This window comes from Andrena cerasifolii, chromosome 12 (assembly GCF_050908995.1).
Source record: "Andrena cerasifolii isolate SP2316 chromosome 12, iyAndCera1_principal, whole genome shotgun sequence".
NCBI lineage: Eukaryota > Metazoa > Arthropoda > Insecta > Hymenoptera > Andrenidae > Andrena > Andrena cerasifolii.
Genome location: NC_135129.1, coordinates 7996455 through 8009053, shown reverse-complemented (window position 1 = coordinate 8009053; position 12599 = coordinate 7996455). Strand labels below are relative to the sequence as shown.

The window sequence follows — 12599 nt, the reverse complement described above, 5'->3', positions numbered from 1 at the left end:
TGTAATTCACAGACAGCAGCCGACTCACAGTGTGAGTCTCACACTGACTGATACATCAACGCACAGTGAGCGAGCCTAGCCGAGCCGAGCCGAATCATTCCCTCCTTCGCACGCTGCGCAAGTGAGATATAGGGATAGGGACCACTTACAGGCGAATTTAAGTAGGTATGTATGTGCCATCTTGAAAAGATGGCAAGCGGAAAGAATGCGGGCCCGATTGGTCATGCATATTTTCCGTTATTGACGGATGCGATAATGTCGACATGACGAAGAGTACCCCTCTTGCCTCTGTGCCATCCCGCTAGCATCTTCTCAGCCGCGCACAGAGTATATGTACATGAATACATTATACATACGCATATTATTGTGTCTGCTGCTGGCTTAGAGGAGCATATATACATGGACGAAGCATGCAATGGGCGAAAATGTAGACGGCGGTAGAAAGAGAAAGATATACATCGGGGACACCCTCTCTCTTTCTAGCGCCAGGGGCGACAGCGTTTTTTTTATGTTAGAAAGAGAGAGGGTATCCCCCATGTATATCTTTCTCATTCTACGGCTGCTGGTCTTATACGACCATGAACCTGTACTGTTGACAGATAACCGCATCGCGGCGAAATAAAATAAGAGGATTTCTCTTGTCTTACGACACTGTTCTTCAGATTGAAAGTAGTTGTCGGTTTGCGTGGAGATATTGAAAGAGCAACCGAGAAACGCAGCCGAGTGGCTTGGAATCGGTGCGGCGCGGCGCGGAGGGAAATGGAAAGAGAAAGAGACAGCAGAGAGCGAGATGCGCGATATATTTACCGTATATTTAACCACGCATTCGCATATCCGCAAGACACTTTTATGCGCACATCTGCTCGAGCGAATCGCGCGAAAAGAAAGTGCATCGAACGTTAGTTCTGGAGTACATTTCCTATCTTCCGCGTGTCGAATGAGCCTTGTCGCATTATATTTGTCGAGCAGCATCATATAATTGCACCCAAAAAACTTGGTGGATGGATGACTAAAGTTTATAACACCCCTGACAACCATCTGTCTCCAGTCTGACATCAGATTGGTAGCAGGGTCTGGTTCTGGCATCAGAGCGCAGAGTCTGACGTCAGAACCGCAGCAGACGGCAGTATCTGCTGCGGATCTGCTGCCGATCTGACATCAGGCTCTGCACCTCAGAACGCAGCCATCTGCGGACACAGACGACTACGGTTCTGATGTCAGATTCTGCTGCCCAGATCTGGCTATCAGGGACTTAAGTATGTATAAACATGCCGGTTCAGATGCAGATATAGGCATACCCATATCCATAAATGTACAAAAGTTATAGTATAATGAAAGTTACTGTCAAACGGAGATACCATTACGTTAAGCTGACAGCTTGTAACTAGATGATCGATCTAATGCTAGAAGAAGAACAGGATACAAAGAAAATATTCCACCCAATAGAAGGGTGGAACTACTGGTCGAAAGGCAAGAGGCGGACGATAAGGAAGACCAATATCGTCCTCGTCGGTAGAACCGGGTGCTCCCGAGCAGTGATTCGGCTAGTTTATTGCTGGTTCCTACGAAATAGCTTGCCAAAGCTGTTGCGGAGCATCGGCGAAGAGGAGCTTCCCAGAAGTGGTCGTTCCACGGCGCTAGAAGCAATGTATAGTCCCCGTTCCAGTCGAGACTGATCTTTGCTTTGAACCTCAAGATCGCAGGAGCCTCGAGGGTTCGAAGCGTGCAGTTCCTCGACCAGGGGGTCTGAATTGAGTTGGCCTGGCTTAGCCTTATCGTAGCCGGCTTGCAGCGCGACGACATCAGCTTGTCGTCAGGAATCAAGTGGCTGTGGATAACGCGTAATTCCAATTCGGTGGTACCAGAAGGTAGCGCGGCAACGGTAACGGCAACGTCAACGTCCTCCCGTACCAAGGAAAGGGTGACTCGATTGTTAAGCTGCAGCTGGCTGTTGTCGGTTGTCTCTGGCCGATTTGCTGGTAGCGCGATCGGAGAGACCAACCCTGCCGCTACTCCTTTGCTCTTGGTACCGTACAAGGTGGGACTAGCCCTCCGCAGTGGGATTTCAGCGCGATTGAACGGCGTTGTTTCGTTGGAATGGTGATCGTTTCGAATACCGTCGCCAAATCGCCACATCGAATTAGTTGGGTCTGGCTTTTGGTTGACGGCTCGCTGCACATAAGTACCGGCCGCGGTAACCGTGTAGAAGAGGATCGAGCAAGTCGAGTCGGCGTAATAAGTCCAACGGGCGGACCACTGGCCGCTACTCGAGTAGATTCTATAGAACCGCCTGGACCAAAGGCCACCATCCACGCTTTCGCACCTGATGCTTAACCAAAGTCCGCCGATCACTGCCGGGAGCGGTGGTGTTTGATGAAACAGCGGTGGACTGTATTCAGTACCGCGAAAGACGCTCCTGCAGATTGGACAGCGGGCAGCCTGCAACGTTACAAACATTCAATAACAATGCTGTTATATGTAACAAGTGCAGAAGAAAAGAAAAGGATCGAGTGCTCGTACCGTGTCGGCGCGTAACAGCGCCGCTGATTGCAACCGATTCGGTCTCCGTCTACCTGACCGTTCAGGACCATCGTTTCGGGCAAGTCCACCGAGCAACAATTCGACCGTCGCTCGCGGCTTATCCGCCCCGCGGCCGATTGGATCGCGAAGCGTCGCGTTTGCAGCGGAAACTAATCCTTTCCTCTCCACTCGGAACAGTCTCAGTTCATGGAATTCGATGCCGACCGATTCTAAGCAATCCAACGCGATTGGTCTTCTCAGCCGGTGTGGCAAGCGGCTTTTGAAAGAATTAAAGTTTAGCCCAGGCGCTTGGAAACCTGTACTGGATGGAACATCGATCGGCCGTTCGTAGATCAATTGCGCCACGTACGGACGCCACTTTCCTCCCATCGCCACCCCGCAACTCGCGTTTATTCTGTGCCGGAACTTATGAGCCACCTGGCAAAACGTAGATACATAATTATGTACGCCTAAGTTCGATAACGTAATACCGATGATCGACATCTACCTGTCGGTTGAGCGGTATCAGGTGGACCGAGTCTATCTGAACTCTAGCTTCGGTGGCGCCTGGAATCGTGGCAGATGCTGATGAGATCTCGATGGAACCACGCGCCACTACGGTGTACGTTGCGATGCTACAGGACTCCTCCGCATAATGGTATCGTAGCAAATGAAACGTGCCGTTCTCGAAGAAGCTGTACTTCCTTATAATATGCTCAGGCCCGGCACGTACCTCGCATCTGAGGCCAGCAGCAACAATTCCAATTGAAAATCGATCGTGCTTCAACTGCTTGCGAGAGAATAAGAAACTGCGACTATCACTTACTCTTGCGACAACCAAGTGGAATGTAGCCTGGTCGGTGTATCATCTGTTGCGATTGTTCTGTCGTCGGAAACGATTTCATTCATGATCCCATCGCAACGGTCGTCCTCCCTTTCCAACTCCAGAAAACCCCTATAACCTGACCCGAATTCTATATCGCGTAGAAACGAAAATTGATAATTAACACGCGTGCTTCGGGAGGAAACTGAATGTTACTGCTAGGCAGTTTCACGAAATTCCATCGGCTGGGGAGGATTACGTGACCGCGCAAGCATTGGACATAATAAGGATTACGAAACATTTGATTTTGATTTAGAGTTTTAGACTGGCAATGAGAATGACATTCGATGAAACGCATTGGTTGGCGCGTTGCCACTTTTCCACGCCTATCTTTTGTCGTTCGCGGTGATTTTGCTGGTTTTTCGATTGGTATTCCGCTGGGGTGTCAACGGGAAGGCGCGATAGGCTGCGTGATGTTATGCAGCGGACGGAGGAATGCACGTCAAGTGAACCAAAGCTAAAGGGATATTGAACGGAATTGATAGGTGCGATAAGGAAGCCGCTTAAATGTACTTACCCATGAATAAGCACAGAATAGGGATAGTGATCCCTACAAACGGCAACATATTCGGCTCGTTCGTTAGCCTGAGATTTTACGATAAAATCCGCACGTGTTAGGACGAGACTGCCCCTCCACCCCACTATTTTCACAAAAGTTCCATCTTTTAGGAATAATACGATTATCTGTGTTCTGCTTCCTTGAAACAGTCTCGGGCTCTGTTCAAGTCACCCCAACGGTATACATACATACAACATTGTATATGGACAGTCAAGCTTTTACACTTGTTTGGCATGAAAGATCGTCACAATTAACTCGCGATACCCGACCCGCGTCCATCTCTTTGAAAAGTAAAAAACGGTTTTCCTAACGCCCCACTTATTCAATTGGGTGTTATCCGTTCCGTTAGAACGTAATATCGGACGCCAATCAATGGCAAACTGATTTACTTGTTGTAATTCCTGCACAGCTGACAATTAGTGTTTAAAACCGGCAACTGGTTGGCGCGGCGCGGAAGACGATACCTATGTGTATGTAATGTTATACGTACTCGTATGTATACCGGAGCTGCCGAGGGCGCTGCGTTTCCTTTCCACTTTTCCTTCCCGAACGCCCCCGCGAACACGAGAGGGCACCACCATCGACGAAGTATAGGATAGACCAATCATCTTATGGAACGTCATTGAAATGGTAAAAAAAATTTCGAGTCGCCAAAAATCCTTCTCGCAAACGTTACTTTTATGCAAAATGAAGCTATTTTCAAAATTTCAGCCCAATCGGGTTTGACCGATTTTCGGAAGTACAGCCCGGATTTCTCTCCGAAACTCCATTTCAGGGATCAAGACACTATGGCGGCCAAAAATGATATTTCTTCAAAGCATATTATCTCGTGATTTCTCAATTCGCGCATCAATTTCATCGATTACTGGACCATGAGGCATTTTAACAGGATTCCATTGAGATATACCCGTTACCTAGAAGACTTTTTCAGAAACTGAAGGACGTATAAAAACAGGAAGTGCTTTTGTAATTGTGTGCAATGCGATTGTAGAGTCAGGGCCTGTGCCTGCCAAAAAGTGTTTACCGTGGCTCTACGTTTTAGGGATGTGAACACGAACTCACATAAGGTGATAAGTCTGTCGCTCTATCCTATACTTCGTCGATGATAGGTCTATCCTATGCTTCATCTGTGATAACACTGTAAGATTTAATTTTAATTCCTACCACTCGTAGCACTGTAATCTTGTTTTAGACTGAGTCGATAACGTTGGGTGTGACACGAAAATGGTAAGAGTGCTCGCGAGCCCTCCAAGCGTGTGTCACAAAATTACATTGGATGATAAGCCTCTCCTATAGCTGGTCTGTGATGTACACGCATATGTATGCTTGCCTAAAACGATTTATCAGGACATGAGAGAAAGTGTACTTTTTACTTTATCAACTTGACCGCCTCTAATTTTTAGTAACTTTACCGACGTGTCGATTATATGTAGTTTGCAGAGTCGCCGTTTTTATTATCACAAAGTCGAAACAACAACTCCCATGAGATATCAGGTCAGGAAAATCATGGAAAGTCCCTCGATTTGACTCAATTAGAATCGCAACACGTGCGCTACAACAAAATTCTCATTCCTTAACGCGTTCGACATGGCAAAATTATATTCCTATTATACCCTGTGTCCCCTCATCGACCAACAGAATTTACTAGGCGTTGAAAGAGATTCGGAAAGCGGATGCGCAATTGTGACGTTAGGAAGGAATATTGTGATTCGCTACAAGGTATGTATCGTAATTGTTTCGAACGTGTTAACAGTAGGTACAGCGTTCTTTCCACAGCTTCAAGACCCGAAGCAACTAAGTAGTTGGACAAGCAAAGATCGATTAACCACACAAGTTATTTACGATGAAACAACACGCCGATATGCCGCGGTCTTTAACGAGAAGAAGATACGACTTTGGTCCGAGGAAGAGACGGATTTAAATAAAATCAAGGGTTACAAGTTTCAATCCCCTTTGTACACAATCCTTTCGCTGGACGGGTGCCCTCCTGTGTTGGTTCGCAAGGACGGATCTACCGCTTCATTAGAATGGGCTATACAGAATAGAAAGTGCTGGTCGAAACAAGCAACCCTGAACGCCGAGGAGAAGATTTTCTACTCTTCTCTGATACGAACCGGCGATAAAATCAATTTGTGTTTACTCACAGAGACCGGGGGAATGTATAATTGCGTAGTAATGAGACTTGTTAACAAAACCTATTCCATAGACACCGATCGTGTATGGAGGATTGAACTGCAGCGGAGGTCGGAAGAGTTGGTTGGCTATACGGTGCTACAAGCCAGGAACAAAGCGTGTCTCTTGACTTTGTGTAAGTGAACTTTGCGTTTAGTTGATCCTGCTGCCGCCGCTGACTCAAATAAAAATTTCATACTTTGTGTTCTTTTGTTCGTTAGGGTCGCATGGCAGATTGTACAGCCACTCCTTGATGGAAATAGCGAACAAAAATAGCTCGAGTACATTGGTCGGTATTATTAGTAATATTGATACAAAGCACCCGGTAGTTATGACACCATTGAACGAGGCAACTGTGGCGGTTTATGGAGCTGATGCTTCCGAAGAAGGGGCTGTGTTATTCATCTATAATGTGCAATTCAAACTGGTACAAGATGCACAGAAACTCAAGTTGTATACAAAAGATGCGAAATTATGGAAAATCGAAGACAAGTTGTTGCTCGCGGCAAACAGGCATTTAGCGATCGCGCCTTATCATTTAGCACCGCAAAGAATAGCGACTTTACTCGGTTCGTCTTTGCGCTTCAAAACCGGCGACGAGAACGAGGAGGACGACGAGATCGTTGTGATACAAGAGTCAACGGTGGCTAAATGGGAAAATGGTAGATCGGATTTAGTTAAACGATCCATTCGACATCCGCCCGTCAAGCTTTCCAAACAGATATCCTCGTATGTGAACGAAGGATTGTGCGATGCCGCGATACAAGGAATGTTGATTCCACAATTGATAGAATCCAAAGATGTCGATTCAATCGTCTGGTGTTTGAATACGTTTAGAGACTTGTCCGAAAAGCTGCTGATCGATCTCTTGATATTTTCATTGAGAAGTCCCGACAGAACGTTCCAGTTATTGCAAAACGGCACCGCAAACCACCATAGTTGGGCTATGAAAAACTTTTGTTCCAGAAACGACTTCCTCGAGAAACTTTTTAGCCTCACCTATTCCGATGTTTCATTATCGTCTTACCTGAAGAGCGGTATAAATTTCGACGAAACGCTTGGTTTGTTACAATACTTGGTAGAAAAGTTGGACAATCAGGAAGATCCTTTCGACCAAATCGCGCAACAACCTACTGACAAACAACTGTACGAATGGTCTAGCCTTTTGCTGGAATCTTACTATCAACATTATATATTGTCACGAGATCCGCAAGTATCGATGCTCCTCAATAAGCTTAATAACGTTTTAGATGATCATGTAAGTCACGCTCGCCACGTAAAATCCTGCAGCAAAGTTGTTTTCATTTACTTACCAATTAATTTCTCTTTCTTTTAGCTGCGATTGTTCAAGGATATGGAAAACTTGAGGCCTATTTTGAAAAGGACCGTTAACGGTAAATCGTCGAAGCAGTTACAAAAAGATCGTAATAAGTTTTATGCGATAGAGGAAATTCAGCTCTATTAACATGTAATTAGGACCATTTCTAATGTAATATACGTTTGTACCAAAAACTATAAAATATTTTCCCCATAAATTTGTAGTGTACTTGTACATAGGTACTCATACTTAATATAAATTTGTAAAAAAAAAAGTAAAAAACCGACTTTAAAGGTGCGCTAAAAAGAATAAAATCAGTATTTTTTTTAAATCGGTGCCAAAATAAAAAAGGAATTAAATCGGCTCGACGCGTGATGTCCCACGCAATTTTTGCGCGCTGTAATCCCGGGCGTTAGTGTGCTAATGGATATAATTGATAAAGGTTTAGAAATTGATTTAATTCTGTTTCTATTTTGGCACCGATTTCAAAAATAAATTATTTTATCCTTTTTAGCGCACCTTTGAAGTCGGTTTTTTCACTTTTTTTTTTAAAGTTTATTATTTTATATCTTCGATATTTTTGCGAATTTCGGCCCCAAATTTTCAGGCAACATTCATGCCATATCAAACATTGAAAATATGGGGAAAAAATTATCTTTTTCGCATATTTCGGTATATGCCTCCCCCCCTTAAGGGGGTAGACACGGGTAATGCAGCGCGCTGTATACCGACGCAATCTGGCCCGAAACATGGGTTCGGGATTTTTCGTTTTTCGTCCTTATATGAGCAGATTTGGGGCTGGGCGAGATCTCATTCGAAAGAGGAAGGTTTAATGCGGAGCGCTCTGCTCATGGTTCAACGAGATTGTGTTGATATGTAATAATATCAGTGTCCAAAGTAAAGCAAAAGTCGACAAAATATACCCGCAGAATCCAAGCATTTTTAGGTCACTAAAAGAGTTTTGTGACTCAAACGGTGAGCAGAGCACTCCGCATTGAATCTTCTTCTTTCGAATGAGACCTCTCCTAGACCAAAATCTGCTCATATAAGAACGAAAAACGAAAAATCGTGACTACATTCCCAAATCAGAGTTCCGCCATATTGGCGATAATACATAGCAAGTCACGTGACAAATTTAGTTGAGGTAGTAGATACGAGATGGCGCCTACTCGGGAGGACTGCCAACGTGGATTCATAGCAAAACTGAAGCGATAGCTGGATATACGAACCACAATAAAAGCATGATGGAGTCAATGTATGCATTTTCAGACGATTGTAGGTTAGGTTATATTCATTTTAGGCATACATTGACATAGGAACTGCTGGGAATTGTATACATTTACTAAATTAACGCTTTTATCGTTACATATACATCACTTGAAATCGCTGTCGTATTTATGTCATAGTAATTCAGGCAGTTAGAACAACAACGGACTAACCTACCTTAAAAAAAAATTTCCTATTGTACATCGATGGCTTACAATTAGTGCACACATATTGTATGTCCACTTTTAGCGTTTTTGAGAAAAACAGGTTCAAACATTCAATGGTACTTTATAATTACATAAATACTTTTTGCATTATTGTAATATAGGTATCACTGAAAGTATGTAATTAGTAGTATAAGTTAGAATCTGCAAAATTATAATAATAACTCGACAATAATGCTTGGAAGTTGGACATGCTATTGTAACCAAGTACAGAGGAGGACATACTATATTGAATGATATTATATAAAAATGAATGAAAGGAATAATACTGGAAATAATCTCACTTCAATATTATATTTATTTTTAAAGTAGCAGGAATAAAAAAGTAATTCGCGGTAGACATAGGAACACTTTAAATTTTTTTTATTTATTGTTACATTTTTCCAAGACTATTTTCATCCAGTAACGTCTCCGGAGGGCAAATCAAAGAGCGAGAAGTGGCGCAGATGTTTCGAGACAGTGACTGTTTAACGAAGAGATGCAGAATTTTGGAGCGCATTATTCCCTTTACTAATATATTTTCATACGTGACAAACTGTTGTAACGTTTCTCCCATGTTCAATAATAGACAAGTCAAGTTACTAAAAATAATTTTCAAGTTACTAATATATTATACATTTCCTATGTACTTTACTGATATGTTAGTAGAATTGTACAGCGTTGAGATGTATTTTACATGAAATAAAGGGGAATTGTCTTAAATTAGGAAGATAATTATATTCTTTATATGTTTTGCCTGAAATTAGTTGTATTTTCTATAATAGACAAATCTATTTGTTGTATTTTCTATAATAGACAAATCAGATTGCTAAAAATATTTTCTTCTTGTTACAGATTAACCTTGGGAACATTTCTCGGTAGACAGGATTGAGGAACTTTAAGTGAGACAAATGATGGAAAGCTGATAGTGATTTTATACATAAAATGAAGTGAAATTATATATTTTATACTTAATAATAATACAATATTAATCAGCATTCATTTCTACATACTTATATTAATTTATTGTAACACTGTAAAAGCCTTTTCTGCAAATAAAGTGGGAAAAACTTGAAAAGAACTCTATTATTATTTAGAAATACCTTTTACATATTCCTATCCAAATTCCAAACCTTTGCAGCTTCGATTCGCAACTTTAAAGGTGACGCCTTTGAAACTGAAATTCAGAATACCTCTTTTCGCTTCATGTTCTCCTGATACCTGGGCCAAAATCTGGCAAAAATTTTCAGAATGCACAAAATTGGGCTTTGTAACAGGAGAACATGATGTCGAAAGAGGTGGCACTAAGTAACGTCTCCGGAGAGAGAATCGAGGATGCCTTCGAAGCTGAAATTCAGAATACCTCTTTTCGCTTCATGTTCTCCTGATACCTGGGCCAAAATCTGGCAAAAATTTTCAGAATGCACAAAATTGGGCTTTGTAACAGGAGAACATGATGTCGAAAGAGGTGGCACTAAGTAACGTCTCCGGAGAGAGAATCGAGGATGCCTTCGAAGCTGAAATTCAGAATACCTCTTTTCGCTTCATGTTCTCCTGATACCTGGGCCAAAATCTGGCAAAAATTTTCAGAATGCACAAAATTGGGCTTTGTAACAGGAGAACATGCCGTCGAAAGAGGTGGCACTAAGTAACGTCTCCGGAGAGAGAATCGAGGATGCCTTCGCAGCTGAAATTCAGAATACCTCTTTTCGCTTCATGTTCTCCTGATACCTGGGCCAAAATCTGGCAAAAATTTTCAGAATGCACAAAATTGGGCTTTGTAACAGGAGAACATGCCGTCGAAAGAGGTGGCACTAAGTAACGTCTCCGGAGAGAAAGTCGAGGATGCCTTCGCAGCTAAAATTCAGAATACCTCTTTTCGCTTCATGTTCTCCCGATACCTGGGCCAAAATCTGGCAAAAATTTTCAGAATGCACAAAATTGGGCTTTGTAACAGGAGAACATGATGTCGAAAGAGGTGGCACTAAGTAACGTCTCCGGAGAGAGAATCGAGGATGCCTTCGAAGCTGAAATTCAGAATATCTCTTTTCGCTTCATGTTCTCCTGATACCTGGGCCAAAATCTGGCAAAAATTTTCAGAATGCACAAAATTGGGCTTTGTAACAGGAGAACATGATGTCGAAAGAGGTGGCACTAAGTAACGTCTCCGGAGAGAGAATCGAGGATGCCTTCGCAGCTGAAATTCAGAATACCTCTTTTCGCTTCATGTTCTCCTGATACCTGGGCCAAAATCTGGCAAAAATTTTCAGAATGCACAAAATTGGGCTTTGTAACAGGAGAACATGCCGTCGAAAGAGGTGGCACTAAGTAACGTCTCCGGAGAGAAAGTCGAGGATGCCTTCGCAGCTAAAATTCAGAATACCTCTTTTCGCTTCATGTTCTCCTGATACCTGGGCCAAAATCTGGCAAAAATTTTCAGAATGCACAAAATTGGGCTTTGTAACAGGAGAACATGCCGTCGAAAGAGGTGGCACTAAGTAACGTCTTCGGAGAGAGATTCGAGGATGCCTTCGAAGCTGAAATTCAGAATACCTCTTTTCGCTTCATGTTCTCCTGATACCTGGGCCAAAATCTGGCGAAAATTTTCAGAATGCACAAAATTGGGCTTTGTAACAGGAGAACATGCCGTCGAAAGAGGTGGCACTAAGTAACGTCTTCGGAGAGAGAATCGAGGATGCCTTCGCAGCTGAAATTCAGAATACCTCTTTTCGCTTCATGTTCTCCTGATACCTGGGCCAAAATCTGGCAAAAATTTTCAGAATGCACAAAATTGGGCTTTGTAACAGGAGAACATGCCGTCGAAAGAGGTGGCACTAAGTAACGTCTTCGGAGAGAGAGTCGAGGATGCCTTCGAAGCTGAAATTCAGAATACCTCTTTTCGCTTCATGTTCTCCTGATACCTGGGCCAAAATCTGGCGAAAATTTTCAAATATCTCTAAAATCAGGCTTCGTAACAGGATAACATGACGTGGAAAGAGGTAGCGCAAAGTAATGTCTCTGAAGAGAAGTAGAAGCCTTGAACGAATGTCGATAGAGTTTGAGAGTAGTGAATGGGATATTTAAAGTAGTGCTTTAATGCGAAGATTTTTAAAACCACTCTGCGTGGAAGGATCTTTTAGGTGTTCTTTTTAGCATATCTTTTATATGTGATTTGGAATAGGAAGGAGTAAGTAGTGCTCGTTAAATAAAAAAACTCTTTTACCACTTAACTGCAATTTATTCAAATAAGTGAAATGCAATACAATGAAATGTTGCAAGTGTAACTGGGTTAGGTCTGGGTTAGGGGAGGGTTAGGGGTATCCGTTAGGGATTTCTCCACGAAAAAAAAAAAAAAGGTCTGGGTTAGGTCTGGGTTCGGCTGAAGCAGTATCTTGTGCAAATTTCATATCAATGAACCCAGTCGAAAATGCAGCCGGTTTAACGTCTTCAATGTAAAAATTCCTTACCTGTAATGCAGAAATATACACGATTAATAATCGCTCTAGTTACAGTATGTGAGATTAGTTATATCGCACTGGCACACTCTAAACTCTAAACATGTCACACATATGCAAGCACGCAACACGCACAGCATTTCAACGTTACCGACTGATTCTAAAATAAGATTACAGTGCTACGAGTGGTAGGAATTAATATTAAATCTTACCGGAAACATAT

The 12599-nt window shown here is 42.8% G+C and overlaps 2 protein-coding genes and 1 long non-coding RNA gene across 4 annotated transcripts; 2 read left to right on the top strand and 1 right to left on the bottom strand.

Moving 5' to 3' along the window:
• Positions 1-1257: 1257 nt before the first annotated feature.
• Positions 1258-5270, bottom strand: LOC143375207 (uncharacterized). 2 transcript variants are annotated; one of them, XM_076824094.1, is made up of 5 exons: positions 4453-5270; positions 3347-3494; positions 3029-3260; positions 2521-2958; positions 1258-2439 (listed from the first exon to the last, which is right to left on the bottom strand). In XM_076824094.1, exons 1-5 carry the CDS (start codon positions 4583-4585, stop codon positions 1366-1368), a joined length of 2025 nt encoding a protein of 674 aa, XP_076680209.1. In that variant the 5' UTR covers positions 4586-5270; the 3' UTR covers positions 1258-1365. The 2 variants fall into 2 exon arrangements, with proteins under 2 accessions (XP_076680209.1, XP_076680210.1); XM_076824095.1 differs by lacking the exon at positions 4453-5270 and adding an exon at positions 3921-4418.
• Positions 5271-5407: 137 nt separating this feature from the next.
• Positions 5408-7669, top strand: LOC143375209 (nucleolar protein 11). The gene is made up of 4 exons (XM_076824096.1): positions 5408-5681; positions 5739-6270; positions 6356-7392; positions 7471-7669. The coding sequence occupies exons 1-4, from the start codon at positions 5550-5552 to the stop codon at positions 7597-7599; spliced, it is 1830 nt and encodes a 609-aa protein (XP_076680211.1). The 5' UTR covers positions 5408-5549; the 3' UTR covers positions 7600-7669.
• Positions 7670-8001: 332 nt separating this feature from the next.
• On the top strand, positions 8002-10002 carry LOC143375248 (uncharacterized). Its single transcript, XR_013086851.1, has 2 exons — positions 8002-9001; positions 9777-10002. It is a non-coding gene; the product is annotated as an uncharacterized LOC143375248 (long non-coding RNA).
• Positions 10003-12599: the final 2597 nt, after the last annotated feature.

Coding starts and splice junctions, on each gene's coding strand:
- LOC143375207 (XM_076824094.1), bottom strand. CDS start 4,585: ATGACGTTCCATAAGATGATTGGTCTATCCTATACTTCGTCGATGGTG. Junction 3,495..4,452: donor CAGCTCCGGTATACATACGA/GTACGTATAACA, acceptor TACGCGATATAG/AATTCGGGTCAGGTTATAGG. Junction 3,261..3,346: donor TCCACTTGGTTGTCGCAAGA/GTAAGTGATAGT, acceptor TGCTGGCCTCAG/ATGCGAGGTACGTGCCGGGC.
- LOC143375209 (XM_076824096.1), top strand. CDS start 5,550: ATGGCAAAATTATATTCCTATTATACCCTGTGTCCCCTCATCGACCAA. Junction 6,271..6,355: donor AGCGTGTCTCTTGACTTTGT/GTAAGTGAACTT, acceptor TTTGTTCGTTAG/GGTCGCATGGCAGATTGTAC. Junction 7,393..7,470: donor ATAACGTTTTAGATGATCAT/GTAAGTCACGCT, acceptor TCTTTCTTTTAG/CTGCGATTGTTCAAGGATAT.